This window comes from Lynx canadensis, chromosome E1 (genome assembly GCF_007474595.2).
Source record: "Lynx canadensis isolate LIC74 chromosome E1, mLynCan4.pri.v2, whole genome shotgun sequence".
Taxonomy (NCBI): Eukaryota; Metazoa; Chordata; class Mammalia; order Carnivora; family Felidae; genus Lynx; species Lynx canadensis.
In genome coordinates, this window is record NC_044316.2 from 11742908 (window position 1) to 11768971 (window position 26064).

Here is a 26064-nt window from a genome sequence, read left to right on the forward strand (position 1 = left end):
TATAATTAGAAGTAACCTGCGCCTTAGTGACAGTACCCGCTGTGAATCCGAGATGCTTTGTGCTCTTTCTGACCTGTGGGGTGGGCTCCACTCTTCTGCAGTCTTGAGACCAGGGCCGGACTTTGCTACATTTTCTTCCAGAAGGATTTTCAGTGAAGCTGCACAGCTGCCTTGTGATTATTCCCAGGGTCTCTCTGCAGAACTCTGCAATTTGTCTGACAGGGCTCACCAGTTAAGCCCGGGAATGGTGTGGAGTCTTTGTAAAGTATGAGAAGCCTGAATTAGAATTTAGTCCTTAAAAATGTCCCTCTCTTGCTAGCAACATTCACTTTTTTAAATGTGTCAACTTTATAGTCGGTCACATTTTCATTATCAAAGAGAAATCTCATGAGTCATGTAAAAAGTTGCCCCTGCTAGGCTTTGGGGGGGGCATGTGGTCTGTTGTGGTAACTACTCCGTTTTGCCGCAGGAAAACAGCCACAGTGAGTCCCAAGAAAATGAACACAAAAATAGGCCGAGGGCTGGATTTGACCCTTCGTCAAAATTCTCAAGCTCAGATTAGTGCCGCTTGTGGACTACGTCATTTCCACTTACTTTTACATGTGCCTATACTAAGGAGAGAACAGTTATTTCACAGAAATTTTCCTTTTATCAGCATAGCAATCCCAGACTTTTTTTTTTTTTAATTTTTTTTTTCAACGTTTTTATTTATTTTTGGGACAGAGAGAGACAGAGCATGAACGGGGGAGGGGCAGAGAGAGAGGGAGACACAGAATCGGAAACAGGCTCCAGGCTCTGAGCCATCAGCCCAGAGCCTGACGCGGGGCTCGAACTCACGGACCGCGAGATCGTGACCTGGCTGAAGTCGGACGCTTAACCGACTGCGCCACCCAGGCGCCCCCAGACTTTTTTTAAAAAACAAGTTGGACAACTTCTGATTTACCTGGATGTAAATTAAAATCACCTAAGATGTGTTTGAGAATCTTAGTAGCTGTGAGTCATGACTGTTTAAAGAATAATTCTCTCGTGGGCTTCAAAACGAATTCATTAAAACACCACATTATTTTGAGACCGAAACTATGGTATTTAGGGCCTGGTCCTACTATATGCAAACCACATCCTGGCCCCTCCTCTGTCAGTGTTGTCTCCACTTAACGCCCACCTTATTCTTTCTGATTCTAGGGCTAGAACTCTGCATACCGCATTTCATTTTTTGCCAGCTAGAGACAGACTGGAAGGCTAGAGAGGAAAAAAGGACAGGCTTCCTACTGTCTGCTTCCTGTTGTATAGTAAAACCCCAGCAACAGCTCTTCACCCTTGCAAGGATGGTTCAGCGAAACAGCGAGGACCAGGCTGTGATTCCCATGCTCCTAGAATTAACCTCATCACACCCCTGGAGAGATTCCAGAATCGGAAGGCGGGCCTCCCCCACCTGCCCCCATAGCCCAGTTAGTTCCACTGGGCACCTCCCACCTTCTAAATTCTGTTACTGCTAATATCTTCCCTTTGTTCCCCCAGCCCTGAGGGTGGGATCTTTCCTGCAGTTACTACCTTGGTAAGACATTTTCCCCCTTTCTCCAATACCTAGTTAATGCATCGATTAAATTATTTCTGTTAAAGAAACGGGTGAGTGGTTTCCCTCTCTTGACAGGAGTTACCTTTGAAAATCTTGGGTCAAGGAGATGAGTGGCCTCATTTGTTACTAAGAGAATGTAAGATTTCACACATGCTGCCTCTGAAAAATCTGGAGCCTGGCTATGCCCAGTGGCTTGGTTGAACAGGTATCAGAATCTGTTTGCATGAATAGTTAAGCTGAGTTCTTCTCAACAGCAAGTTACTTTCTGAACACGTTTACTTATGGATACCTGTTGCCTTTTGATGGTGCCAAAAGATGGTGAGTTTGTACCTAGGGAATTAAGGCAGTTCTGAGGACCGGGGATATAGCCTTGGGCTGGTGTTCATTGATGGACCTACCAGTTTTTTGAGGAATTTTCAAGTTTCGTCTTTTCATGGTGATATCAGATGTTAATAAATACTCTGGATTAATGAGAACGATTGCCCTCAGATTTCAGTACCTGCTTCATGTATTTGTTTCTATGTTTCTATTTCCTGCAGTTACTACCTTGGTGAGACATTTTCCCCCTTTCTCCAATAGGTGCCAAGTAAACCACCCAAAGGGACAACATTTAGCTTTTCATACAGGCTTTCTTAAATGTGTGTGCTTGATCTGAGTGACCTCAGATTTGGGATCTTGTAGTAGAAGGTATTATTCAAAGAAACCTCTGGTTGCACGTTTTTGTATGGTAGATGTTTTCTGAGCCCAATAATGATAGCGATGAGCAATAAAGTGGGGGAGGAGGGCCTTCTGCTTTGGATGGACGGCACCTCCTTTGTTTAGTAAATTGAAACTCTAAACAAAGCTAGGTGATAGTACTGTAACGGATGCCTTAGTTACAGTAATGCCTTGCAGTCTAATCAGGGACAAATACTTGCACTTTTCTAACAGTTTGGCAGAGGGGAAAGTTAAGTCTTGGGTTTTTAGGTGTGCTGAATCCTTGGTGTCCATTGGCGGACCTTGTTCAAGTTCTGTCCTCTGTTTATGCCAATGGTCAGAATGGTATTCTGATTCTCTCCCACTGCTTGCTTTACAGAGATAGGGTTTTGGGTTTGTAAGTTCTGAGTTTCTGGGTTTGCGACTTGAAATGGTAACCAATTTGTAGAAGAAAACATTATTTGCACACAAGTCTGAGAAGTTGCGAAGGGCCCAGAGAAAATAAATGACGGCAAATCAGGTATTTATGAATAAGAAAAATCAATGGTATCCTTTTAAGGCAGTTGAATCAACGATGGTAAACAGAGACAAACTCCTATCTGCATCCTTTCCTAAAATCAGAAGTTGAGACAAGAGAATTTCTGTTAATTGTAAAAGGCATTTAACAAGCCTGGGTCCATAATGACCTGGTAAAGTTTATCAGACATAAAGAAGCCACTTGGCATTTAATATTTAACAAGCAGCTAGTATTAGGTTAAAACACAAAAAGCTAATCAGTTGAATTCTGAGGGGAAGGGTTTCTTAAAAGTTTTCTGAAAGTGCTATGGTTAAAAAAAAATGCTAAATTAACATGAGCGGCTTTTTTTTTTTTAAGAGAAAATATTACACTATTAATAGTTCTTGCAACTAGCTGGACACCTTATATGCAGAGTTAATTGTCTAATAACTTAAAACTTCAAACTGACTTAGAGGCTTTGCATGAGTTCCACCTTCAGAACTCACTGTTTCGACAGCCCCCCAAACTTAAAGACCTCTGAGAACACAGAAAGTTATTTTAGATGTTGGACGAAAGGAAAGCTTAGATTATTTTTATAACAGAGAATCTATTGTAATACCCTTAAAATAATGAGATGTGATTAAAAATATTAGATATAATTGCTTACAAATGAAACACACTTCTTCCTGAAACTGAAAACTGATTCAGGGACATGGTGGTTTGACTCATAAAGCCCAACTGTATTGTATAGCCATATAAGACCGTATGTTGGTAAGGGCATACCTAAAAACCTCTATGAGGAATTTCACAGTGAGAATTTGTTCAATGGTCTTGGCAACTAGTGTCCCTAAAACACTCCATCAGTCTGGATGATGAGCTGGTCAATACCTAGTCAGTCAAGCCTTTTGATTAGTAGTAGGAAGGCAGAAAAGCATCAAGAAATCTTTAGTTCTGATTGAGCCCATTTCACTGGTGGGAAAACATGTTCTGGACTGTAAATGCCAGGACCCAGGAAGAGGGGCAGAGGGAGAGAGAATCTTAAGCTCCACGCTGAGCGCGGAGCCTGACGTGGCGCCCAGTCCCATGACCCCAGAATCATGACCTGAGCCAAAATCAAAAGTTGGACAATTAACTGACTGAACCACTCAGGCACGCCCATAAAATTCTTATTATGGGATAGAAGCTTTGAGCTTAGCATGGTATTTCATTTCGTTGAACATTGTTGGGCACTATTGCCTGCTTTGCTTTCTCACTGATAATGTGGACTACATTTTCTGGCTTCCAAGATGTCTCTTTCAACTGAATGTCCTTGAAAGTTTGTACTGTGTGGCAGCATAGTTTAATTAATCTTTGGCACAATTCATTGAGGCAAGGAATTGGCATGTAGTTGTTACTTTTAAACAGATTTATAGGTTTGAGAAAGCACCTCCAGAAGATGTAGGCGGTGGTTCTGGAAAGGATACTTAATGACACAAATGGAGTCCAGCTATAGTCGAATGCACACTGAATTGCATTGAAAATGGCAGTGGTTGGGGCGCCTGGGTGGCGCAGTCGGTTAAGCGTCCGACTTCAGCCAGGTCACGATCTCGCGGTCCGTGAGTTCGAGCCCCGCGTCGGGCTCTGGGCTGACGGCTCGGAGCCTGGAGCCTGTTTCCGATTCTGTGTCTCCCTCTCTCTCTGCCCCTCCCCCGTTCATGCTCTGTCTCTCTCTGTCCCAAAAATAAATAAACGTTGAAAAAAAAAAAAATTAAAAAAAAAAAAAAAGAAAATGGCAGTGGTTGAATAAACTGTCCTCCACTTGGCACAGTCATTAGCCTATCATTATGAAAATAAGGATAATATGAGCTAGGTGGTGTCCTCCACTAACAAATCGAGGAAGTTAATTCTTCAAATCAGTTACAATACAGGAACAGATATTTGTTGTTTCTTGGCTTAAAACCTGTCTAACCAATGTCAGTTTCAAGAATAGCTACCACTAAGAGAAAAAATGGGAAAAAAACCCAAAGATTACCAAAAAAAGGAAAAAAAAAAAAAGAAGCATTTTCCTGGCTTTCTTGAAACAATAGAATATGCAAGCAGCTTATATATATGATGTAATATATATATATAATATAATATGTAATATATATGTTAATCTTGTAAAATAAAAATAGTCATGGTAACTGAAATTTTTGGAAAGGATTGTAAATTACTTCCTTATAGTGTGGAAGTCAGTTAATCAGATTTGTATTTAGCATTGCTGCTATGGTAATTTTTCAGGGTAAATCCTGTTCACTTTGACAAATGTTGGCAATGATGTTTTCTTTTAGAAATTGGAAAGGCACAGTCACATGAGGTGGCTGCAAACATTTCTTGCATCTTTCCACTAAGGCTTTCAAAGAGTTCTGCAAACTCAATAAAATTCAAGTATCTGAAATTAAAAAAAATTTTTTTTACATTTATTTATTTATTGTTGAGAGACAGAGACAGCACAAGCAGGGGATGGGCAGAGAGAGAAGGAGACACAGAATCCCAAGCAGGCTCCAGGCTCCGAGCTGTCAGCACAGAGCCTGATGTGGGGCTCGAACTCACAAACTGTGAGATCATGACCTGTGCCAAAGTCGGCCGCTCAACCAACTGAGCCACCCAGGCACCTCTGAATTAAAAAAAAAAAAAAAAAAATTATGTTTATTATTTTTGAGAGAGAGAGTGAGTGGGGGAGGAACAGAGAAAGGGGGACAGAAATCAAAGCAGGCTCCAAGCTTAACCAACTGAGCCACCCAGGCACTCCTCAAGTATCTGAATTGTTGATGGCAAAAATAAAAAAAAAAAAAACAGAATTCCAAATCAGTATATCCTTGTGGGTTTTCTGTTATTTCCCTCAAAAATTATCTTGTGACTTACTAGCCAATATATTCAGTTTGTGCTGTTCAGTATCAAGAGGAACTGGAGCGGTAGGACAAGTAAACATATAAAGGCAATGCCTAACCTCGTAACTCCCATAGTCCTTCATCTTTTATCACACCACTAAAAGAAGACAGAAAACAAATTGTAATTTTGTCTCTGTCTTCTAACATGGAAATTCAAAGAGAGAAAGAAATGACCCGGCTATTTGAAATAACACAACCACCTACTTCTACTTCAAAATGGTTCATGCTTTTTCCCCACCACTTGAGACAACCGCCCTCTGGACACCCCCAGCGGCAGTCACGGGGACCAGGATTCCGCCATGAGGCGCCCAGAGAGGTCGGCGGTCTTTGGACCGGCCCGGACACAAGGTGGCAGCACCATCTCGTAGGTCAAACCGAATTTCCTGCGGTTCAGGGTGTGATTCACATCCCTCTAGCTCTTCACCTTAAGGACCGACGTGACACCTTGCACTGATGGCCTTAAAATTAATCTTTGAGTAGACAGACTCAATAACAGGCACCCGGGTCTTAAAGATATATATTGCTTAATAATTGACTCATATTTTTAAAAAGCTTGGATGAATTATAGTTCGGGTAGGTGAGTGGGTCACGCACATGCGCACTCAAGCCGCACCCCACCTCCAGTTACCGAACCGGCCACAGCACAGCGTCGCGCGCTTGCCCACGGTCATGTGACGGCCACCTCCCGGCCACCTGCCCGCCCGTCCCACCGAAGACGGGGTCCGTCGGCAATTTAATAAGAGCCGCAGGTGACACTATAAGACATTACCTCGCTCTAACGTCAGACATGCTCTTTCATTTTCTCTTCGGTGTGGACCGGGAGTACTATACTAAGCTGGCTATATTTTTCCTCAAATCTCTTTTGAAAATGTTTTTTAATTTTAAGCATCCTCCCCTCCCTCCCCCCGTAGTTTCCTCCATTCGCCGGGCCGGCGCGGCTGAAACCATTCCGTACTTCTCGGTGGGGGGAGGCGCGGAAGCCTGGCGGCAAAAGACGGGGGTGTCCGGCAGCCGCTTCGGGTTCAGGTCAGAGCTCGCGTGGCCGGGCTCGCGCGGTCTTCCCGAGGGTGCGGGCTGGGTAAGGCCCCGCTCGCGTCGCGGTGCAGAGGCGCCCTCGGCCGGCCCGCACGCCCCCCCCTGCGGGGGTGGGCGGATGGTCCGGCCCGGCCGAGTCACGCGCCTCGGGCTGGGCGCCGCGGCTGCAGCGGCCGCTGGTGAGTGAGGCGGCCGGGGTCCGAACCGAGGCTTCCCCTGCCGGCCGGGAGGCGCGGGGACGGGCGGGTGTCCCCGCGGGCCGACGAGCTCGAGCAGGGGCGCTGGGCGGGTCCTGTGAGGAAGACGCCGTCAGGTGCGCCGCGGCCCGGGCGCCGGAGCTGGGCTCGGAGCTCTCTCCGCACCCTGGAATTCAGCCCCGCCGCGGCCCCCGGGGCGACCCGGGCCCCGACTGCCCTTGCGGGAGCGAGCCCCGGAGCGGTCCCCTGGCTTGTCCAGGCAGTTCGAAGAGGGGCTGTCGGGGCTGCTTCGTGGAACTTGAAGGGAGCCTGGCTTCCGGGAGGAGGGTGGTGGCGGCGGGAGGGAGTCCCTGGGGGCGGGGAAGGGGAATGGGTCCGCGCCTGTGGGCCTTGGAGAAGCCTGACCGCCTTCGGGTTAGCTGCGGGGACCCAGCCGGGCTCTGAGTTGCTGTGCGGTGTTAGTGATCGGAGTGGCCGGGGGCCAGAGTGGAAGGGATTGCAGAGAACCTGAGATGTGGATGGAGGCGGGGCGGGGTGGGGTGCGGGGCAAATCCACGAACCGTAAAGGGATGGGGAACGTGACATGGGTTCAGACCCCATCAGCGTCGTCGGTTTATTCTCCAACGTTAGAGATGCTGCCGGGAGACTGCACTCTTGGCATCCCTCCCACCCGGGTTTTGCCTTCCTTCTGGTTTAGGGAAGAGGGTGTGTCAAAATTCTTTTTTCCTCAGGCTGGCGTTCTGAGGCGGGCACTCTGATGAGCCGATAGGCCTAGAAGGATGGTGGAAGAGCACATTTCCCTCCAGTTTGGTGGGTATTGTTAGATGCGCCCTTATCACCTGGGAAAAATGTTTCCCCAAGAATTGGCTCATTGTGGGTTGAGGTCCCAGCTATTGGAGGCAGAGGGCAAGGGTTTGCTGAAAGGAGGTACTGGTTCTCCAGCCCGTGGTGTCCCGCCAGAGTGGCCCTAGGGGCTCTGTGTCACAGCAGAGAAAGTGCTGGAGGCATTGGGTTACCAACATTGTTAGGAAGAGATTGGGAAATAGCGGCAGGTGACTGTGTGTGCCCTACTAGTGTCACACATCAGGACACTTCGTAAACCAAAAACCAGGTGAAGGCAGTGGGAATAGGAAAGCCACCATGGTGTGACTGCGCTGGAGCTGTAAGTAATTCCCTGTGGAACTTTTCACTTTGCACCTGCCGAGATCCAGCTGCTGACCTAGTGAGACTCCCCAGTGGGAGACTAGGTGGAGAAGCCGCAGGGGATTCTGATGGTCATTACTGGCTAAGAGCTACTATGATACTGGATTTCTTTGCAAAGCCCTCTGTGATCCTCTGTGGTCCTAGGAGAAGACCACAGAAAGCGGGGATGAAATAGGCCCAGGGCCAGCCTCAGCTACTGGGGGAGGGGGGCCGTGGGAAGGGCCCTGACTCCTCCAGTTGTTTGGATTCTTTCTTGGAGTATAAAGTCGAAGAGATTTGGCCAGGGTGGGGTGTGAGCGCGTGTGCAGATTTCTGCCTCCTTGGATTCTGGAAGGCTCGCTGGAAGCGAAGAACTGTTAGGCGTACTCAAGCCAGTTTGTTTTCTTCAGTAAACATCTGATGGAGATTGGAATTGGAGAATGAATAGAGAACTGATCTCCTGCTACTCAGAATTCTGATGCCGCGTGCAGTGGTTAACCTGAGAGGTGGGGGTTCCTCTGTTTCTCAGCTTTAGGGTGGTGCCAGATGAGGATAAATAAGATATTGGACATCACCTGGCAGGTAAGAGCTGGAGACAGGCTTTTTCTGTGTGACTTCAGAGCCAAGTGGTACCTCCCTGTCTTCCACTGGCTGCCTGGCACCATGGTACTCCTGATCGGAAGAGTCAGAAGTCTTGTCCTCTTGTCCGACAGGACTGCTTTTCTTTAAAAAAACAAAACAAGGGGGTGCCTGGGTGGCTCTGTCCGTTAAGCGCCTGACTTCAGCTCAGGTCTTGATCTCACGGTTCGTGAGTTCGAGCCCCACGTCGGGCTCTATGCTGACAGCTCAGAGCCTGGAGCCTGTTTCAGTTTCTGTGTCTCCCTCTCTCCCCGCCCCCCCCCCCACCCCCGCTTGACTCTATCTCTTTCTTAAAAATAAATAAACATTAAAAAATAAAAACCAAAGCAAAAACCAAAAAACTGTTAGTGAGAATCACCCAGGCTGACCATGGGTGCTGGGAAGTAGCTTAGCAACATCATCTCTGATCTTTCCTTTCCATTCGAGGAAGAGAGAAACTTGTAGGTCTAAGGTCTGAAGGGTTGAATTGGCACGGTGTGGGTGCTGCCAAGGCAGTCCCCTTGTAACCAAGGGTAGGAAGGATGATGACCTTATATTTTTAAATATTTTGTATTTTTAAAAAGACATATTTCTATCTAAAGAAATCCTTTACGAAATATTCCTGTAGAGGTGTAAAAGTTCAGCTCACATTTTGGCTGCAAAGCCAGCTTGCTGTCCGCTGCTGCTCAAAAGGCAAGAGGCCCGCGAAGCCATTCAGAGCCGTGGGCAGCCCCACGTCTTCTTCTGTGATGTTCTGATTTTAAGTCGGCGGTAACTGCTTGCTTTTTGTGTATCACTAAGTCAGTTGCTCTTAGAATTCACTCTAGTTTTTTTTTTTTTTCTTCACTAGAAAACGTCAGGTCTTAGAGCTGAAGTATGGCCGCCCTGCCTGACTCATCTGGAAATGGCCTTGCACGCTGTTGTGTAGGCGGGACGGTGGACGTGTGACTTTGCCGAGTGTAAAGGTTCGTGTGGATGCTCTACACGTCGGGTGAAGCTTAGCCAAGTGCTGCTTTCATGCGAATGTTTTGCTGGAAGGAACCTTATTTCTCTTCCCTTTTATGTCTCTCAAGGAAGATGTGGCCTCTTTTTCCAGGGTTAATGCCTCTGCCTTTGGGTCTTAGTGCTAATTTTCTGAGGTTCTTACTCCATCAGTGGTCACCTCACCACCCCTTTCACAATGGATTCTTAAACCATCATTTTCCTTAATCTCACCAGAATGAGCCTGGTGGAACCCCTATTTAAATTTGGCTTACTTGGGTCTCGTGCCACTAGGCTCTCAGACTGCTGTTCCCATGGTTGTGCTCTTGAACCTCTCCTGCCCATAGAGATCCTCAGTGAGTTCTCCACTTCCTGTGGCAGCAACTGCCCCCTTGTTACGGGCAGCTCCCAAATCCCCTGTCCAGTATTTTAATGTGGCGCCTACTGTGCGTGTCAGGAACTGTTGTAGATACAACCTCAGGCTGACTCCTGTCGCCACTTAGGGAACGTTTGTACAGGGGAAGCGCAGTGCAGAGGAGGGGAGAGTGAGGCGGTGGGAGTGAGCGAGTGTTCTGGGGTGCTGGTTCGGGAGGCCTCTCAGCAGGAACGTGCCAGGCAGAACGAAATGGTGAGGATGGGGAGTCGGGTAGAGGTCTGTGGAGTGGCTCGGGGCTCCCTGATAGCGCGGTCTGGGATCTCCACGCAGCTCTCAGTGTTTTCCAGCTACATGTCCTGCTGTCTCTCTAACCCTGTCTCCTCTCCCACTGCCCACTTCCCTCTGGGAGGTGCCCCAGCCCTCCCTACGTGCCGGGCACGTAATCCCCGTCTGATCCCCATGCCTGACTCACATCAGCCCAGCTGATCTTCTCTCCGGTTTCTGTTTTGTGTTGGCCTCTGCCATTCCCACTGTAACATTCGAGCTCCAGCCCCTCCCTCAGGGACAGGGGCAGGGGCAGGGCAGGGGCAGTAGTAGTCGTGGCAGCTGAGAGATTGTCTGCGAGATGCCAGCTGGGTGGCAGAGTAAGCGAGCTGGCTGGAGAAGGGAGGCTGCTGGGAGGACGTAGTGACGGACACACCACATGGGGTTTTGAGGACCCTGTCACCCAGGACTTGCTCACCGCCCCCCATGCATGTTCGCACTGGGTCTGCCACTTTGTCTCCCTGGGTTCAGCTTCCTGGGCAGGTGCCTCAGACTGGCCAAGCCTTGGTCATGTCCATGCAGGGGGATGAGGACAGAGGATGTCTCGCCTTCTTCGGCTCCGTGATGGGGGAGGGGGTCCCCAAAGAGAAGAGGGTTTAGATCCTGGCCACTGGCCACTATGCTCCTTTACTATATTTTTCATCAGAACCTATCAAAGGCTCTCCAATCTGTAGATAATTCCAGTCTTTACTAAGGCCTAGAAGGCTTCCTAAAATCCACCTCCTCCTCATCTTCTGCCTTCATCACCCATCTCTGTAGACAGACCCCTAGTCCTGCCCCCTCCGCCTCCACGGCTCCCTTCAGCTCTCACTCAGCGAGCCCTTGTGTCCAAAACCGCATCCCACCTCTCCAGCACTTCTCTGCCTTGGCCTTGCCGTACTTTCCTTCCCAAGGCTGGCACCGTAGGAGAGCAAGCAGTCTGTCGTGTGTCCCTTCCCTCCTAGGGGTAAGCTGCGTGAGGGCGGTGGCCTATCACCCAGCACAACTGCTATTGATTGAATACATTGAAAAAGTGTCTCCTCCAAACCCCACTGTTACTTATTTGTGTCACATTTGCCCCATCGTCACTCGCACATGTGTTCTCTTCCGTGCTGTCTACCCTGTAGCCCTGTCACAGCTGTAACTGAAGGGTTTTCTGTGTGATCCTTGAATTACATCCTCCTTCCTCTGTTGTGACTCCTGGTCAGCACGGACCGAAGACGTGGTTTTTCCCGTACACCTGACACAGTGCTGGGTGGGTGACCCGCCTCTGCTGGCCAGGAAGCCTGTCGGTGGTGTCTCCCCAGTGCCTGTGCTCCAGAGGAGTTGGCAGGTTCTGTAGCGTGAACACAGGCTGGGCGCTGATGTTGTTTCCTCTCTTCCCCACCCCCCATACACACAGGCCCCCTTCTGTCTCCAGGACACCATGAACGCCATCGTCGCTCTCTGTCACTTCTGTGAGCTCCACGGCCCCCGCACTCTCTTTTGCACCGAAGTTCTGCACGCCCCACTTCCTCAGGGGGCTGGGAATGGGGACAGCCCTGGGCAGGGCGAACAGGCCGAGGAGGAGGAAGGTGGCATTCAGATGAGTAGTCGGATCCGTGCTCACAGCCCGGCGGAAGGGGCCAGCGCGGAGTCCAGCAGCCCGGGGCCCAAAAAGTCAGACATGTGCGAGGCAAGTGTCTCTCAGGGTGTTGGAGACGTTTATTTCTCAACAGGGACTCATGCTGTGTATTTGACCTCCTGGAGAGTGGGCAGGACACCCTGTGGGACTAAGAGCAGTGGACGTGACCTCACGGGAAGGTGTGAGCACGGACCGTTCTTTGTGGGCCCTGTGGAATATGCTTGCTTCTTCTCATGTCCTTTTAGTTCTTTCCCTTCACCCCAGCGTTCGCTTTTTCAGCCCTCCCCTCTGCTGCTCATGTCTGCATGCCAGCCCATCGTAGGCTCCGCTTCCTTCAGGCCAGTATTCTCGGGAAGTTTTCTCGTGGGGTCCTGGCTGTTACTTCTGGTGTCATTTTGTGAGCTCTGGGGAATGAGGTTTAAGTTCCCTCAACAGGCTGCTGCTTTGAGTGACAGCTCTAGGTCGGGACCTGAAATCAGAGGCAGTGTTAGACCTGTCACTGCAGTGTGAACAGGAATCCAACTGCATGAGCTTGGTTCCACTGCGAAGCAGGTAGCATGCCCAGGATTGCTGTGTTTATTGCTGGAAACACCCGTGAGGAAGCAGAAGGTGGGGAGAGCCTCGCTGCTGTGAACAAGTCTGACAGCTGTGAAGGAGAAGGAAGGAGAGAGGAGGGCTGGGCAGACAGAGTCCTTGAGCTGGAATTGCCATGTCCTGCATCTCACGGGAGGGGCTTGCCTCCATACCCTCTAGTGCAGTCTCAGGGTGGGGAGAGCCTCCGGGATGCGTGATCTCGGCACCAAGGTGGTGGTGGCTCCGGAGGGGCAGCAGCTGGGGCCGCCAGTCGATCTGCTCCACAGCACACGATCTGAGCTTGTGTTCTCAGGCTGCTGCAGCAGCTTGGAAGTCTGGCAACCTCCTGAGGCCCTCACTAAGTGGCTATGTCAGGACCAAGGACAGAGGCTGGCACATAGTATGTGAGCCACTTTGCAGCCCCGAGCCTCAGCTTTGCCTTCTGTAAAATGGCGATTTTCACCGTAATTATCTCATAGGGTTGCGCTTTGGAATATATGAGGTAATGTATGCGGAGCTCTTCATAATACCTGCTACGTAAGTGCTCAGATTAGACCTCTTATTCACACTCTTGATGATCTTTGTGATCTCTCTGTCCTGGTTTTCCTGTTCAGGAAACATTTGAGATCTTCAGATAAGTACTCTAGAAGCCAGTTATTTTTATATGAAGATCGATGGAGTCTTTTGTTCCCATGTGCACAAGAAAGTTTGTTACCTGCTTCCTAATTGGTTCTCTTTTCCTTCTGGGGGGCAGGGCTGCCGGTCACTTGCTGCAGGCCATCCTGGGTATATCAGCCATGATAAAGAGACCTCGATTAAATATGTCAGTCACCAGCACCCCAACCACCCCCAGCTCTTCAGCATTGTTCGCCAGGCCTGTGTGCGGAGCTTGAGCTGTGAGGTGAGCACCATGACCCCAGGGGGCACTCTGGGGATATCACACACATCCAAGGTGCCCCGAACAAGTTCAGTACTGGTTACAATGAGGAAGACAGAGTCCTGCCCTGAAGAGGACGTGGATCAGTGAGTAGGAGCACAGAGCAGCCCCAGGTCTCTAGAACTCCAGAATAGGTTGGGTTGGACTCCAGTTTTCTAAATGGTTGCTAGCTTATAATTTCAAGCAACAGACTTCTGTTATCTGTTCATTCTTGGTGAATATATTTCTAAGATATTAAGTATTTCTAGGATATTTCATTTACCATATCAGATATCACTTTTTTATTGTCTCTGTCATCATTACAAGCCTTAGTGGTCACCGTGTGCTCTTAGAACCTGCTGAAGGGTAAATCAGTTTGTTCCTTAACTATACCCCGCTGCTGTTTTGATTTCAAGTGTTAGTTCAAGTCTTTTGATTTCAAGTTCTTTGTCTATGTTTGTATCTGTCACGAATTCATAATCCCAGTTGTAAAATTTCCTTTTCCATACTGACTTGAGCAGACACACTGAGCGCCTCTCTGTTTTCACTTACGGTTGCTGTGTGCCTACCTTCAGCTCGTTCCCTCTTTTTGATTTCCTGTTGGCTAATCTGCTAGAAGCAGATGATTGTGCCAGATAGAATTGTGTATAAAGTAAGAGTGAGTATGTCATGAGGGAGACCTAACTTTTCTCCTATAAACGAAGTATGCAGATTTCATTGAATGGACCCTACAGTGACTATTTTGACCTTCTCCAGTATATTCCAGATGAGTGACAATGGCAAATTTGAGTCTGGAGTATTTACAATATTTGAATAGGAGTTATTTATGGCTCAAGGTAGAAAAAAGTCATGAACCTACTTGCCCTTGCAATCCATGATAACGAATGTGATCTTTAGACAGTTTGATCCCAGGAGCAGATGAAAGCAGTTTTCCTGTCTTGGCCCCCACCTTTCCCACTCTTCCTATGACAGATGCTAGTTAATTAGGCCAGAGAGATAAGTCTGAGGAGGAGGATTTGACTTTGTGTCACCAAAGCCAGCACAGGACTGTGTCCTGGAATGACTGCTGATTTTCACAGGTCTGCCCTGGCCGTGAAGGCCCCATCTTCTTTGGAGATGAGCAGCATGGTTTCGTGTTTAGCCACACTTTCTTCATCAAAGACAGCCTGGCCCGGGGCTTCCAGCGCTGGTACAGCATCATCGCCATCATGATGGACCGGATTTACCTCATCAACTCCTGGCCCTTCCTGCTTGGAAAGATCCGAGGGATCATTGATGAACTTCAGGGCAAAGCACTCAAGGTGACCCCACAGAAAGAGTGGGTGGCAGTGGGGGAGGAACTTCATGCCGACAGGGGGGGTCAGAGCACGGGTGGATTTATGACCTCTAGGTCTTGGTGGCTGTTGCTCTGTCTGAATCTTCTGCCTTCAGACTCAGGGCTGGTGATGAGCCTCACCGTCAGTCCTGCTTGCTTTACTGGGCTCTCTGGAGTCCGCTGTTGTCCCAGTTCTCCTCCAGCTCTGGCTTCTTTACTGCGGTCGAATGCCCTGGTGTCTCCCTGGTGCCTGTGCTTCCTCTGACCTTCATTTCCGAAGCCTGTCCATTAATCGTGTTGTAGACCCACCACCAGCGTAGGCCTCTAGCTGTGGCATCACGTCTCTCAGGATAGGCTGGGTCATGCTGTGGTAACAGACAGCCCCCGGACCTCGGTGGCTCAAAGCCACAGTTTGGTTTTTGTTCATGTTCTGTGTCCATGGCAGGGAAGTGGGGGGATCTGCTTACTGTAGTCAGCCCAGCAGGCGGAGCCACAGCCAAAGGGGAATGTTGCTCGTTTCTCTGCTGGAGGGGTAGACGGTGCTGGAGGGCCTTGTCTCTCTCCGTCATTGCCAGAACTGGGCACGTGTCCCCCCCCACACCGAGTCCCTCCGTGGAAGCCTCCGTGGGCCTGGGACTGGAAATACTTGCAGAGCAACACTGATGACCACCCCCACACGTGCCACCCGAGTACTGTCAAGTGCCTAATGAGCGGGTTGTGGGAGAGGGACAGGAGGGCACTTACCCCATTCCTCTTCCTCGGGTGGCTTCTAATCAAGATGCGAAGCAAAACCATCCTGTTTGGAATTGTGAGGCTGGCGGCACTTTCTGTGCCCTTCAGAGGGGGACTGAGTTTTCAGGAGCAGGACCCAGGATGTTGGCTGTGAATGAGCTGGCTCTGGGCTTCTTGGCTGGTTTGGTTTGGTTAAAAGGCTGCCTCTTCCCAGGGCGTGTGGGTGGCTCATTCGGATCAGCGTCCGACTTTGGCTCAGGTCATGATGTCACAGTCTGTGAGTTCGAGCCCTGTGTCGGGCTCTGTGCTGACAGCTCGGGGCCTGGAGCCTGCTTCAGATTTTGTGTCTCCCTCTGTCTTTGCCTCTCCCCCACTCACATTCTATCTCTCTCTCAAAAGTAAACATTAAAAAAAAAAAAAGACTAACCCTTCCCTTTTCATTTCAGGTATTTGAAGCAGAGCAGTTCGGATGCCCACAGCGTGCCCAGAGGATGAACACGGCCTTTACGCCATTCCTGCACCAAAGGAATGGTAATGCCGCTCGTTCGCTGACCTCCTTGACAAGCGATGACAACTTGTGGGCGTGCCTGCACACGTCCTTTGCTTGGTAAGGAGATTTTCAGGTCTTTTAGCACCAGTTAGAATGGGTACAGTCACGGTATAATGGTTGGGTTATGCATGAATCTGGGGAGAAAGGTTGTTGGATGAGTTCCCCTCAGTGCCTCTCTGTTGTGTACTTGTTGGCAGGCACCGACCTGGGCTACAGTCCTCCTTTCCCTCCAGGCGTCTCCCCCTGAGTGTGTGGAAGATTTACTTAGGTGGCACTCACTTCCCTGTGGTCTGTTGGTTTATTATTTAAAAAAAAATTTTTATTTTCAGTGTTTATTTTTGAGAGACAAAGAGTGAGCGGGGGAGGGGCAGAGAGGGAAACACAGAATCTGATGCAGGCTCCAGGCTCCAAGCTGTCAGCACAGAGCCCAACATGGGACTCAAACCCACGAACCGTGGGATCATGACCTGAGCTGAAGTCGGATGCTTAATCGACTGAGCCCAGGCGCCCCTATTTATTTAGTTTTTTAATTAGTGTTTAAGAGAGAGAGAGACAGCATGAGCAGGGGAGGGGCAGAGACAGAGAATGTCAAGCAGACTCCACACTATCAGTGCAGAACCCTGCTCGGGGCTCAAACTCATGAACCTTGAGATCATGACCTGGACCGAAACCAAGAGTTACATGCTTAACTGGCTGAACCACCCAGACGCCCCTCCCCGTGATATGTTTAAAATGATGCTCCCATACCAAGAGCAGTGATCACCTCCCTTTTTTGTCTACAACAATAAACGTTTCTCTCACACAGCTCTGTGGGTCAGGAATTTGGGAGTGGCTTAGCTGAGTGGTTCTGGCTCAGGTTCTCAGGAGTTTATCGGTTGGGTCTGCAGTCATCTGGCAAGCTGGTGGTGCTGTGGGCGTGGTCACGTCAAGCACCTGTTGTTTGTGAGGAGTGTGCCATTCGCTAACACCTGCCAAGTCAGGAGGAAAGGATTGCCTTTGAAAACCACCATAGTCTGGCCTCTGACCTCAGATCGCTTCTGTTCCTTCCATTGTAAGATGTTCTCATGAAAACTCCCAAACTCTCGTTCTTGTGCAGCAGCGGCCCCAGGTGTGGGGGCTCGTCGTCGAAATCAGGCCCAGGTACAGATGAGGCACCTAGAACGAAGATCTTTGAGGGTGGCCCCTGAGGATCTGTGACGTCAAGAGAAAGTATCTGTCTCCCCCACCCAATGTACAGTCATTTAGGGAGGTTTTCAGACAGACCCAAAATAGAATAAATAGTCTAATGAACTGCACACCCTCGTCATCCAGCTGTAGTAGTTACCAACATTTTACTGCTTTTTCTGTCTCCTCACTTTTTTCTGAAGTGTTTTCTTTTTGTTTTTGTTTTTTTTTAATTTTTTTTCTTTTAACGTTTATTTATTTTTGAGACGGGGAGAGACAGCATGAATGGGGGAGGGTCAGAGAGAGAGGGAGACACAGAATCTGAAACAGGCTCCAGGCTCTGAGCAGTCAGCACAGAGCCTGACACGGGGCTCAAACTCACGGACCGCGAGATCATGACCTGAGCCGAAGTCGGATGCTTAACTGACTGAGCCACCCAGGCGCCCCCGGAGTTTTTTCTTAAAGCACGTTTTAGTTGTATCATTTCAAACATAGAGCCATTATCCAGCAAAACTGACAAATTCCATCGTATCATCCAGCCCAATCCATGTTCAGTTTTCCTGTTTTGCCTCAGAACTGACCGTTGAAGTGGGGTCGGGTCACCCCTCCACTTGCACATTGTTCTCTGTGCCTCTGCCACCGACTCTCCTGTGCCTTTTGTTGGAGGACCTGGGTCACTTGTCCTGCAGAATTCTTGTTTTGGATTTGGCTCAATGTAACTGCAATGTGATCTTTTATCCCATATTCTCTGTAAACTAGTAGCCAGATCAAAAGGCTTGCCTGGCTTCAGGTTCCGTTTTTCTTCTGGCAAGAACCCTCCACAGATGGTGCTTTGTTCTCCAGGCTCCTGAAAGCGTGCGGCAGCCGGCTGACTGAGAAGCTCCTGGAGGGCGCCCCCACGGAGGACACCTTGGTCCAGATGGAGAAGCTTGCGGGTGAGCCGGGAGAGCCCGTGCTGGAGGCCTTGCCTGTGGTGGCTGGCAGGGGCCACGTCATAGCCTCCAGGCCCTCCTCCGTCCTCATGAAGGGGACCCAAGGATCGGAAACCGGGGGGAGTATCTGCAAGGGCTTGCCCTTTATTCTTGGGTGTTTTTATCGTGATTTCCTGTCTCCTTTTTGACAGTCCTGTGAAAGAATCTACTGCTCTGGGCAGGTTGGGAAAATCTGCTAGTTGGGGTTGTTCGAGGGTGGAGAGGACGGATCGATTAAAGGTTTTCTTGTCCCTGTTTTACAATATCCAGGTGCTTGGTCTCTCTAGACAGTCTGTCATTCTTTGTTCTTTAATGACAAAATGTTATGCTTCAGCTGGACCCAAGGTTTCTGTCAAGGATGGTTCCCAAGCCTTTCCAATGTCTGGGCAGTCCTCCCCAAGTTCGTGACCAGATCTGGGGCTCAGGGTCCTGGGGGTTTTAAGTAACTCCCCAGGTGATTCTGGTGTGCTGTGCACCAGCACAGGAACCTCTGGTCTCAATCCTGGCCGTGCTTTTCCCTCGGAGGTGATTTGATTCTTGGTGATCTAGGTCCACGGCCTCAGCTTCGGGGTTGGGTAAACCAGACTTGTGATGTATGTCGTGTGTGATGTGTTACCAGTAACACTTGACGTGCTTCAGGTTGCGTGTAATGGACCTTAATGAATCGGAGCTGGTTCTTCCTAGTCAGGTGACTTCGCATGCACTTGGATTCCAACATGCTTCTTTCCTGAGTGGGAGAAGGGGGTAGAGTATCAGCAGGAGCAGGGCAAGCTCTGAAAAACAAAGCTGTTCTGTCCGCCTTCGTGTCCTTGTGGATCAAGTCGGGCCCAGGACCATTTGCTACTCTGATTAGAAATTAGAAATTTCGAGGCTAGTGAAGATGGCAAGGGTAGTCAGTCTGTTGGTGAGAGTATTTACACAGAGAGCCAAGCAAGTCCATCCAAGCCTGTAGGAAGGATAGACATGCAGGCACGCGGGGCTCTCTGTCATGTCTTGGACTGTAGTTTAGCTCCGAGCACACACTTGGATTTGGACAGACCTGGGGCCAGATCCTGGCTCTGCTCCTGTCGTGTTCTGTGTGCACAGATCAGGCCTCTTCCCTGCAGGTCTCACTCGGAACACGGAATGAAGATGTCCTCATTTGTGACAGTTGTCACACAGATTAATGGAAATAACAAGTATTTCTTTATCTGTAAAATGAGAATAGCACTGACCTCAGGACACTTGGAAGGATGAAGAGGAATAGCGTGTGGCCACCCCCAGCATAACACCTGCCTGGGGAAGTGTTTAGTGAATGAGCTGTCAGCTTGCTCAGCATTGCATTTTTCCATGACCGTGAGCAGCTCCTAGTCTTGCAGGTGCCTGCTTCCTAATGCAACGTGAGGCTTTGAGCTAACTAAATAAGTAAGCAGACCAACCCTCCCTGCTCACCCCGGGGCTCCGAGAACAAGATGTATGAAAGCTGGCCCAAACCAGAAATCGGGTGATGCCTTGTGCTAAAGCGGACACGACCCTTTTGCATCCAGGGAATGAAGGGATCCAGGGGCAGCATGTTCATAAATGTCTGTGTTGTCCACCTTGCAGACTTAGAAGAGGAATCAGAAAGCTGGGACAACTCTGAGGCTGAAGAGGAGGAGAAAGCCCCTGTCGTGCCAGACGGTGCAGAAGGGCGGGAGCTGACCAAATGCCCAGCAGAGTCTTCCTTGCTCTCAGACTGTGGAAACTGGCAGCCCCGAAAGCTGTCTGTCTTTAAGTCCCTTCGGCACATGAGGCAGGTAGGTGGCAGAAAAGCACACTCCCACTCAGAAGCTCTAGAGAAGAGCCCAGCCCCCTCATCCAGCACGCTTTGTCCTTCTGGCCCGTCGTGTTCGAGAGCTGGCAGGAGTGTCGGTTAGGAGTAACCAAAAAAATCCTTGATGGCTGGCTGAAGACGGCAGTGGCCGTCTGGGGTTTCTTAGCCACAGGATGTGTGCTCCCCTTTTAGTGATGATGTGCGTGTCTGTTTTAAAGAAAGACCTGCGTGGTTGGCTTCTCACGGTTCTCTCATCGTGTCATTCTGGAACCTTTTAAAGGAAGTGAACGTCACTATTGATTTGCCTGCAGCCTAGACGCTTTGTAAAGTAGAAATGATGGCCCTTCTTACAAAAAATTGGAAAGAACCCAGATGTCCAACCAAAGGAATTGCATCCAAATGATGGGATGTCATTAAACACAAAGAAGAGAGCAAGCAGTGTATTGTGCAGGGTGGTAGGTGTGTTTATATGCGGTAGCAGAGACGGAGTCTCACGCAACACTATTGACCATGGTTATATTTGGTCATACAGGAGGAAGAGGTCACAAGATTGTAAGGACAGTCCCTTTTTATACTTTTCTGTGGCTATTTTTACAGTGAGCGTGAGTTTTATCAAAAGATATTTCTGTTTTGGAAAATGGAGTAAGGACTGATTTAATGGCAGATGCTCTGTGGGGCTGGATGAGGAACAGTCACCCATCAAAACCATGTATTTGGCTAAAATCATCCTTGTCGATTGCTCATGTAGTTTAAAGTTGGAAGGAATCTTAAATTCCATGGGAAGTGGGAGTATTTTTTGAAGCTATAAGGGTCTTCTAAAATCTCTAGTATTTCTAGCCTCCCTTTTTATTTTTTAAAGCCATGCTCATAAGCCATAGGATAACAGACTGAATTCTCCTAAAATGCCAGTATCAGGGAAGTTACAAAAAGTTGGGTGGAGAGAGGGACTGTTCTGGCTAAAGTAGGATAAAGATAGCAGAATAAATAAAACAGTCGTGATCCTTAAGTAAATCCTGGATTGAAAGAATAGCAACTATAGAGGATATTGTTAGAGGTTTGGGGATCCAGATACTGGTTGGTGGCACATGCATGTGGGGCTTCTGGGTGTGGTGTGTACTGGGTTGTGTCGGAGATCCCTGTCCTTTCTGGGTGCTCAAGTGTCATGCTGCCTGTCCCTTACTTTCAAATGGTTCAGCAAAATAGTGTATATATATAGAGAGAGTGAATATTGCAATTCTCTGCCTCAAGTGTTTAAAAATAAAATTGGAGAAAAGATCTCAAAGTGTGCAAGGGCTTTGCGGTTAGGCTTTCAGGTGCAAATCCAGAGGCTTCCTGCTGCATCTTCCCGGCTGCAGGCTAGTTACCAGCTCTTCTCTCTTGACCCATCTCCCTTCCCTGTCCAGAGAGCACACAAATAACTTGAGGTGCATGGAAGAAAATTCACAGAGAAAACCCTGAACTATATCTTTCAGGTCCTGGGTGCCCCGTCTTTTCGCATGTTGGCCTGGCATGTTCTCATGGGGAATCAAGTGATCTGGAAAAGCAGAGACGCAGACCTTGTCCAGTCAGCTTTTGAAGTTCTTCGGGTAAGAGGATTTTTTCTCTTAAGTATTTTGTAGCAGGACCGGGTTTGTCTAGTGGGTTGTTTTTTTTTTAAATCCTGACTTTGGGTGTGAATGTTAAGAGGCATTAATGGCTCAGTGTAAAGGTTTGTGCCTGAATCTAAGATATGTGTTGTTTTCTCCACTGTGTAAAATGGCAGCCATCAATGGTCGTTCTTTCCAGTGGAAGGAGTCTGTGTTACCCTGATAGATTGATAACTGACTACCTTATACCCCATCCCCAAATCCCTCCAAGAAGTCATGGGCATGGTTCACAGCTACCAGAGAAGCAGGTCTGGGTCACCACACGTTCCTGGGCACAGAACATTCCCAATGAGTCAGATGGGATGCAGGTCTACCATGCTGTCTGTGCCCCAGTGGCGCAGAGGGCGCCAAGGCGTAGGTCTGACTCTGATGATATTTAAGTCATCAGAAACCTGGTGCATGCCTCACATCTTGCTAGGCCTTTGAGGGCACAAGATGAATGTGACACAGTCTACCAGAAAGCTTAAACTCTTTTTGTGGGATGAGGGAAGAGACAGAAACCGAAGATCGATAGATTAATACCGCAAAGCAAGAGGTAGCATAAGTCCTGTATGACTGATTGCCGGAATAGAAGTCGGGGCCGTGTGGGAGACACCCAAGTGGGGCTGTGTGACCAGGAATGCCTTCTGGGAGGAGAGAGGCTTTGCACTGAGCTGCAGAGGGCGCTTGGGGTGTGGGTGATGGAGACAGGCAGTGGGGGGGGACATTCCAGCTGGTGTCAGCCTGAGTCACTGGGTCCTCTCTAGACTATGCTGCCGGTGGGCTGCGTCCGCATCATCCCTTACAGCGACCAGTATGAGGAGGCCTACCGGTGCAACTTCCTGGGGCTCAGCCCCCACGTGCAGATCCCCTCCCACGTGCTGTCCTCAGGTGCGTACCTTTCCCGTCTGACCCGAGTCCCTGCGCCTTAGGGCACACGAGCAGAAGTGGGTCTCCGCCGTGGACGTGAGGATGCTGCTGGCTCGAAGCAGGAGGAGCAGCTTTCCCGGCGGCTCTGGGCGTCGATTTTCTGTCCGTGAAGCGGGTGAGGGTTGGACAAGGCGGCCTCAGAGTGAGGGTGGCTTGTCTGGATGTGTTCTCGGTGGAGGGCAGGATACAGTGCTGGGGGTGGGCACAACACACATGGCTGCCAGGCTCTCGTCATGCCATTGTGCTGAGTTGGTGATGCCAACAGGATTCCGGAGACGACGACTCTTTTACGTGCCTTAAATCCATCCTTGATGTTCTTGAGTACAGTGGGGCTTGCTCAGCCCGGCTCCTCCCTCAATGCTGGCAGGTTCCCTCCTCCGGGCAGAGCCAACAATCTAGTCAGCGTCCTCGTCTTTTGGTTTGGGGACTTTAGCAGTCGGCGTGGGTGTAAATCCCAGCCTCCCCAGGCAAGCCAGGGGCTTCTCTGAGCACCCGAGCACACCGATGCAAGGTGGCCAGGAGGTTGACGGGCAGAGCTTCTGGCGCCCAGCAGTCCTGAGCTGCCGCTGCAGTCAGCACCCAGGCTGGGTCCTGAGTCCCTCAGACGGCACCTGTTTTTGGACCACGGGTTCCTGGTGTCAGAGATGGGCTTGAATTTCTTCACCACTACTAACTGTGTGACCTTGAGCCAAACCGCTTTGTTCCCCTGTCATAAAATGGGGCTAACAGCGGGACCCTGCCACAAGGGCTGTTTGGCGTTAGCTGAACTGAGGTATGTAATCAGTAGTGACTGTAACATAATGCGTTCGCTGAGGCAAGAGTTAATCCTTAACCTGTATTCACAAGTACACCAGAAAAGGCTTTAGATGCCCAAGCGTTAGTCCGGGGAGGTGTTTCCGCTCTGTGATCCGAGATGACTCGGAGTGGCGGCGGGAGGCAGGTTCCCCGAGCGGTGCGTTTTGTGTCGCTGCAGAATTTGCTGTGGTCGTGGAGGCCCACACAGCCCCTCGCTCCAGCCTCCACCCGGTCGGGTGCGAAGATGACCAGTCCCTCAGCAAGTATGAGTTCGTGGTGACCAGTGGAAGTCCCGTAGCCGCGGACCGAGGTGGGCGCTGCTGAGCAGGGGGAGCGGGAAGGAGGGTGAGGCTGCCTCTCGCTCCCCATCGCGCTGACGGCCCCGCCCTTGTTCCCAGTTGGCCCCACCATCCTGAACAAGATGGAAGCTGCTTTGAGCAACCAGAATCTGTCTGTGGGTGTGGTGGACCAGTGCCTCGTCTGCCTCAAGGAGGAGTGGATGAAGTGAGCACACTCCCTGTCGGCCCCCAGAGTTGGCTTTCCCCGGGGGCGGGCTGGCAGCCAGTGGCAGTTATATTCTGCTGGCGAGAGCCAGAAGCTGTTTCCAGAAGAAGAAGCCGTGGCCTCTGTGAGAAATGGGGTAGAATAGGAGTTAACAGCGTGGGTTCAGATAGCATCTTCGCCATTTAGTCTGTTAGCTGGGTGGCCTCGAGCAGGGTCAGCGCTCCTCGTCCCCACGCAGGTCCTCTGTGACATGGGAGTGACACGTGCCTCCAAGAGAAGCAGTTATTTTTGCTGCTTAATTAACTTTAAAAATCTGAAAGCCAGATAACAGACGTTCCCTTTCCGTTGAAGCTAACTAGTTATTCCGTTAGTAATTTTTCCTTAGTAATTTTCTGTCAAATTCAATTAGACCTTGTCCTGATTTAATAATATAATGAAGCTTGGGAGCACTGAACTCCTTTAATGAATTTAAAGAAAATGTGCGTTTTCCCCCATCCTGAGGCCCCAGCCATGTGACCCAGGGCGGAAGTGCGGGGCAGGCAAGAGGTCCTGGGGTGTGCAGGCGCCTGCAGGGCTCTGGCTGGTCCTGAAGCCGTCCAGCCTCAGCCCAGAGCCCTGGTGCGATTATGCTGTGGTGTCTGAGCGCTCTGTGTTTGATTTTCTTCAGCAAAGTGAAGGTCCTCTTTAAATTCACCAAGGTGGACAGTCGGCCCAAAGAGGACACACAGAAGCTCCTCAGTATCCTTGGAGCATCCGAGGAGGACAATGTCAAGCTGCTCAAGTTCTGGATGACGGGTCTGAGCAAAACCTACAAATCGCACCTCATGTCCACCGTCCGCAGCCCCACGGCCTCAGAGCCTCGTAATTGACCCTGCCGTGGGAATCTGAGCCCACGTTCACCTGAAAAGCGGCGATTGCCATCTTCGCCGCTGAGCTCAGAGACGGGTCTTGGAGGGCAGTCACAGACCGCTCCTGTTTCCTGGTAAGGAATGGAAACTGTTGGGGCTGAACTTTGCCCTCTCTGTGGGATTTGGGCCTGGTGTAGTTTTCAGTACCATGCCACAAGCCAGGTGGATTGCTCCAGCTCGGAAGGGGGCACAGAGACACTTGGGACACTAGGTCCCCTGTGTGTGTGCACCTCTGTGAGAGATGACCAAAGACAATGTGCGTCTCCTGTCTCTCAAGGATTTCGATCTCAGAATTTATAGGGAAAACACGTGAGGCCAGTCCCAACTTGGGTATTTTGGCCACAGTAAAAAACCTCTCTTAAGGTTAATGTTTGAACCTTTCTGTTCTGAAACCCAAGACTTTTCCAGGTTTTATATGTCTTCGTGTATGTTTTGCTACAGTTGTGACTTTTCAGGGTCTGTGCTGATCCTCAGTCATTGTTAGTGATCTGGTTTTGAGCTCTAGGAATGGCTTTTGGGGTGGAATGGATGTTTTCCTCATCTTTGGGCCCTCTGGGGTTCATGTTCTGGAATCATGTAACTTCCAAGGCTTCTGGCCATGCTCTTGGGTGGTTGCTTTGGCATATCCCTATAGCTTGAGGACAGGCCCTGATCTTTTGTTTTTACACAAAGATGATACTTTGCTGAAATGTCAGATGGAGCCATTTGTCTTGCCTGACTCACTGGATGTGGAGTTGAGGAACCCACCACAGTTCTCTCCCATATCACTTTGCCCTTTATTGATTGCTTCTTTAAACATTTACATTTGGCAGCAGGTAACAATTTTCAGAATATGGTGATTTAAGAACATTTTCTCATGCCATTGTGCACCTTTAATAAGGATTCATGGCTTGGAGGGATTTTCCAGCAGTTTTGCTGATTTGTTTATAGTTCTTTGCTTAATTTATATTTAACATGGAGACTAAGTTTATATGACTAGGTATCTATCGTGCAAGAACATTGAAACACAATAAAGATGTATTTTTTTAAACTGTTGACTATGTGGTTTTGTTGGTTTGATACCTAGAATTTTCTTGGGATCAGTCACAGAAAATATCATGGCTAAAATCAAACCTGTGTTGATAGAACCATTTTGGAACTCTGGAGTCTGTTAAAGACTTGCAAATTCTAGAAGACTTGGACTGGACATTGTGGTCAGTTTTGATCAATTTCAGCTCGTAGCACAGAAGCACTACCATCCCCCAACCCTAGCCACATAGGTGTGCAGGTGTTCCTGGAGCAGCCTGCACACACCAT

At 49.4% G+C, this 26064-nt stretch overlaps 1 protein-coding gene across 8 annotated transcripts; it reads left to right on the forward strand.

Annotated features, from left to right (window-relative positions):
• Positions 1-6846: 6846 nt before the first annotated feature.
• FLCN (folliculin) lies at positions 6847-25803 on the forward strand. Of its 8 annotated transcripts, none has more exons than XM_032595725.1 (14): positions 6847-6891; positions 7641-7719; positions 9560-9674; positions 11772-12044; positions 13321-13467; positions 14562-14783; positions 15976-16136; positions 18087-18178; positions 19799-19989; positions 21479-21592; positions 22399-22522; positions 23535-23666; positions 23755-23860; positions 24528-25803. In XM_032595725.1, the coding sequence occupies exons 4-14, from the start codon at positions 11796-11798 to the stop codon at positions 24727-24729; spliced, it is 1740 nt and encodes a 579-aa protein (XP_032451616.1). In that variant the 5' UTR covers positions 6847-6891; positions 7641-7719; positions 9560-9674; positions 11772-11795; the 3' UTR covers positions 24730-25803. The 8 variants fall into 8 exon arrangements, with proteins under 8 accessions (XP_032451616.1, XP_032451617.1, XP_030150496.1 ...); XM_032595726.1 differs by having other exon boundaries at positions 24559-25803; XM_030294636.1 differs by lacking the exon at positions 6847-6891 and adding an exon at positions 6919-7025 and having other exon boundaries at positions 7641-8673.
• Positions 25804-26064: the final 261 nt, after the last annotated feature.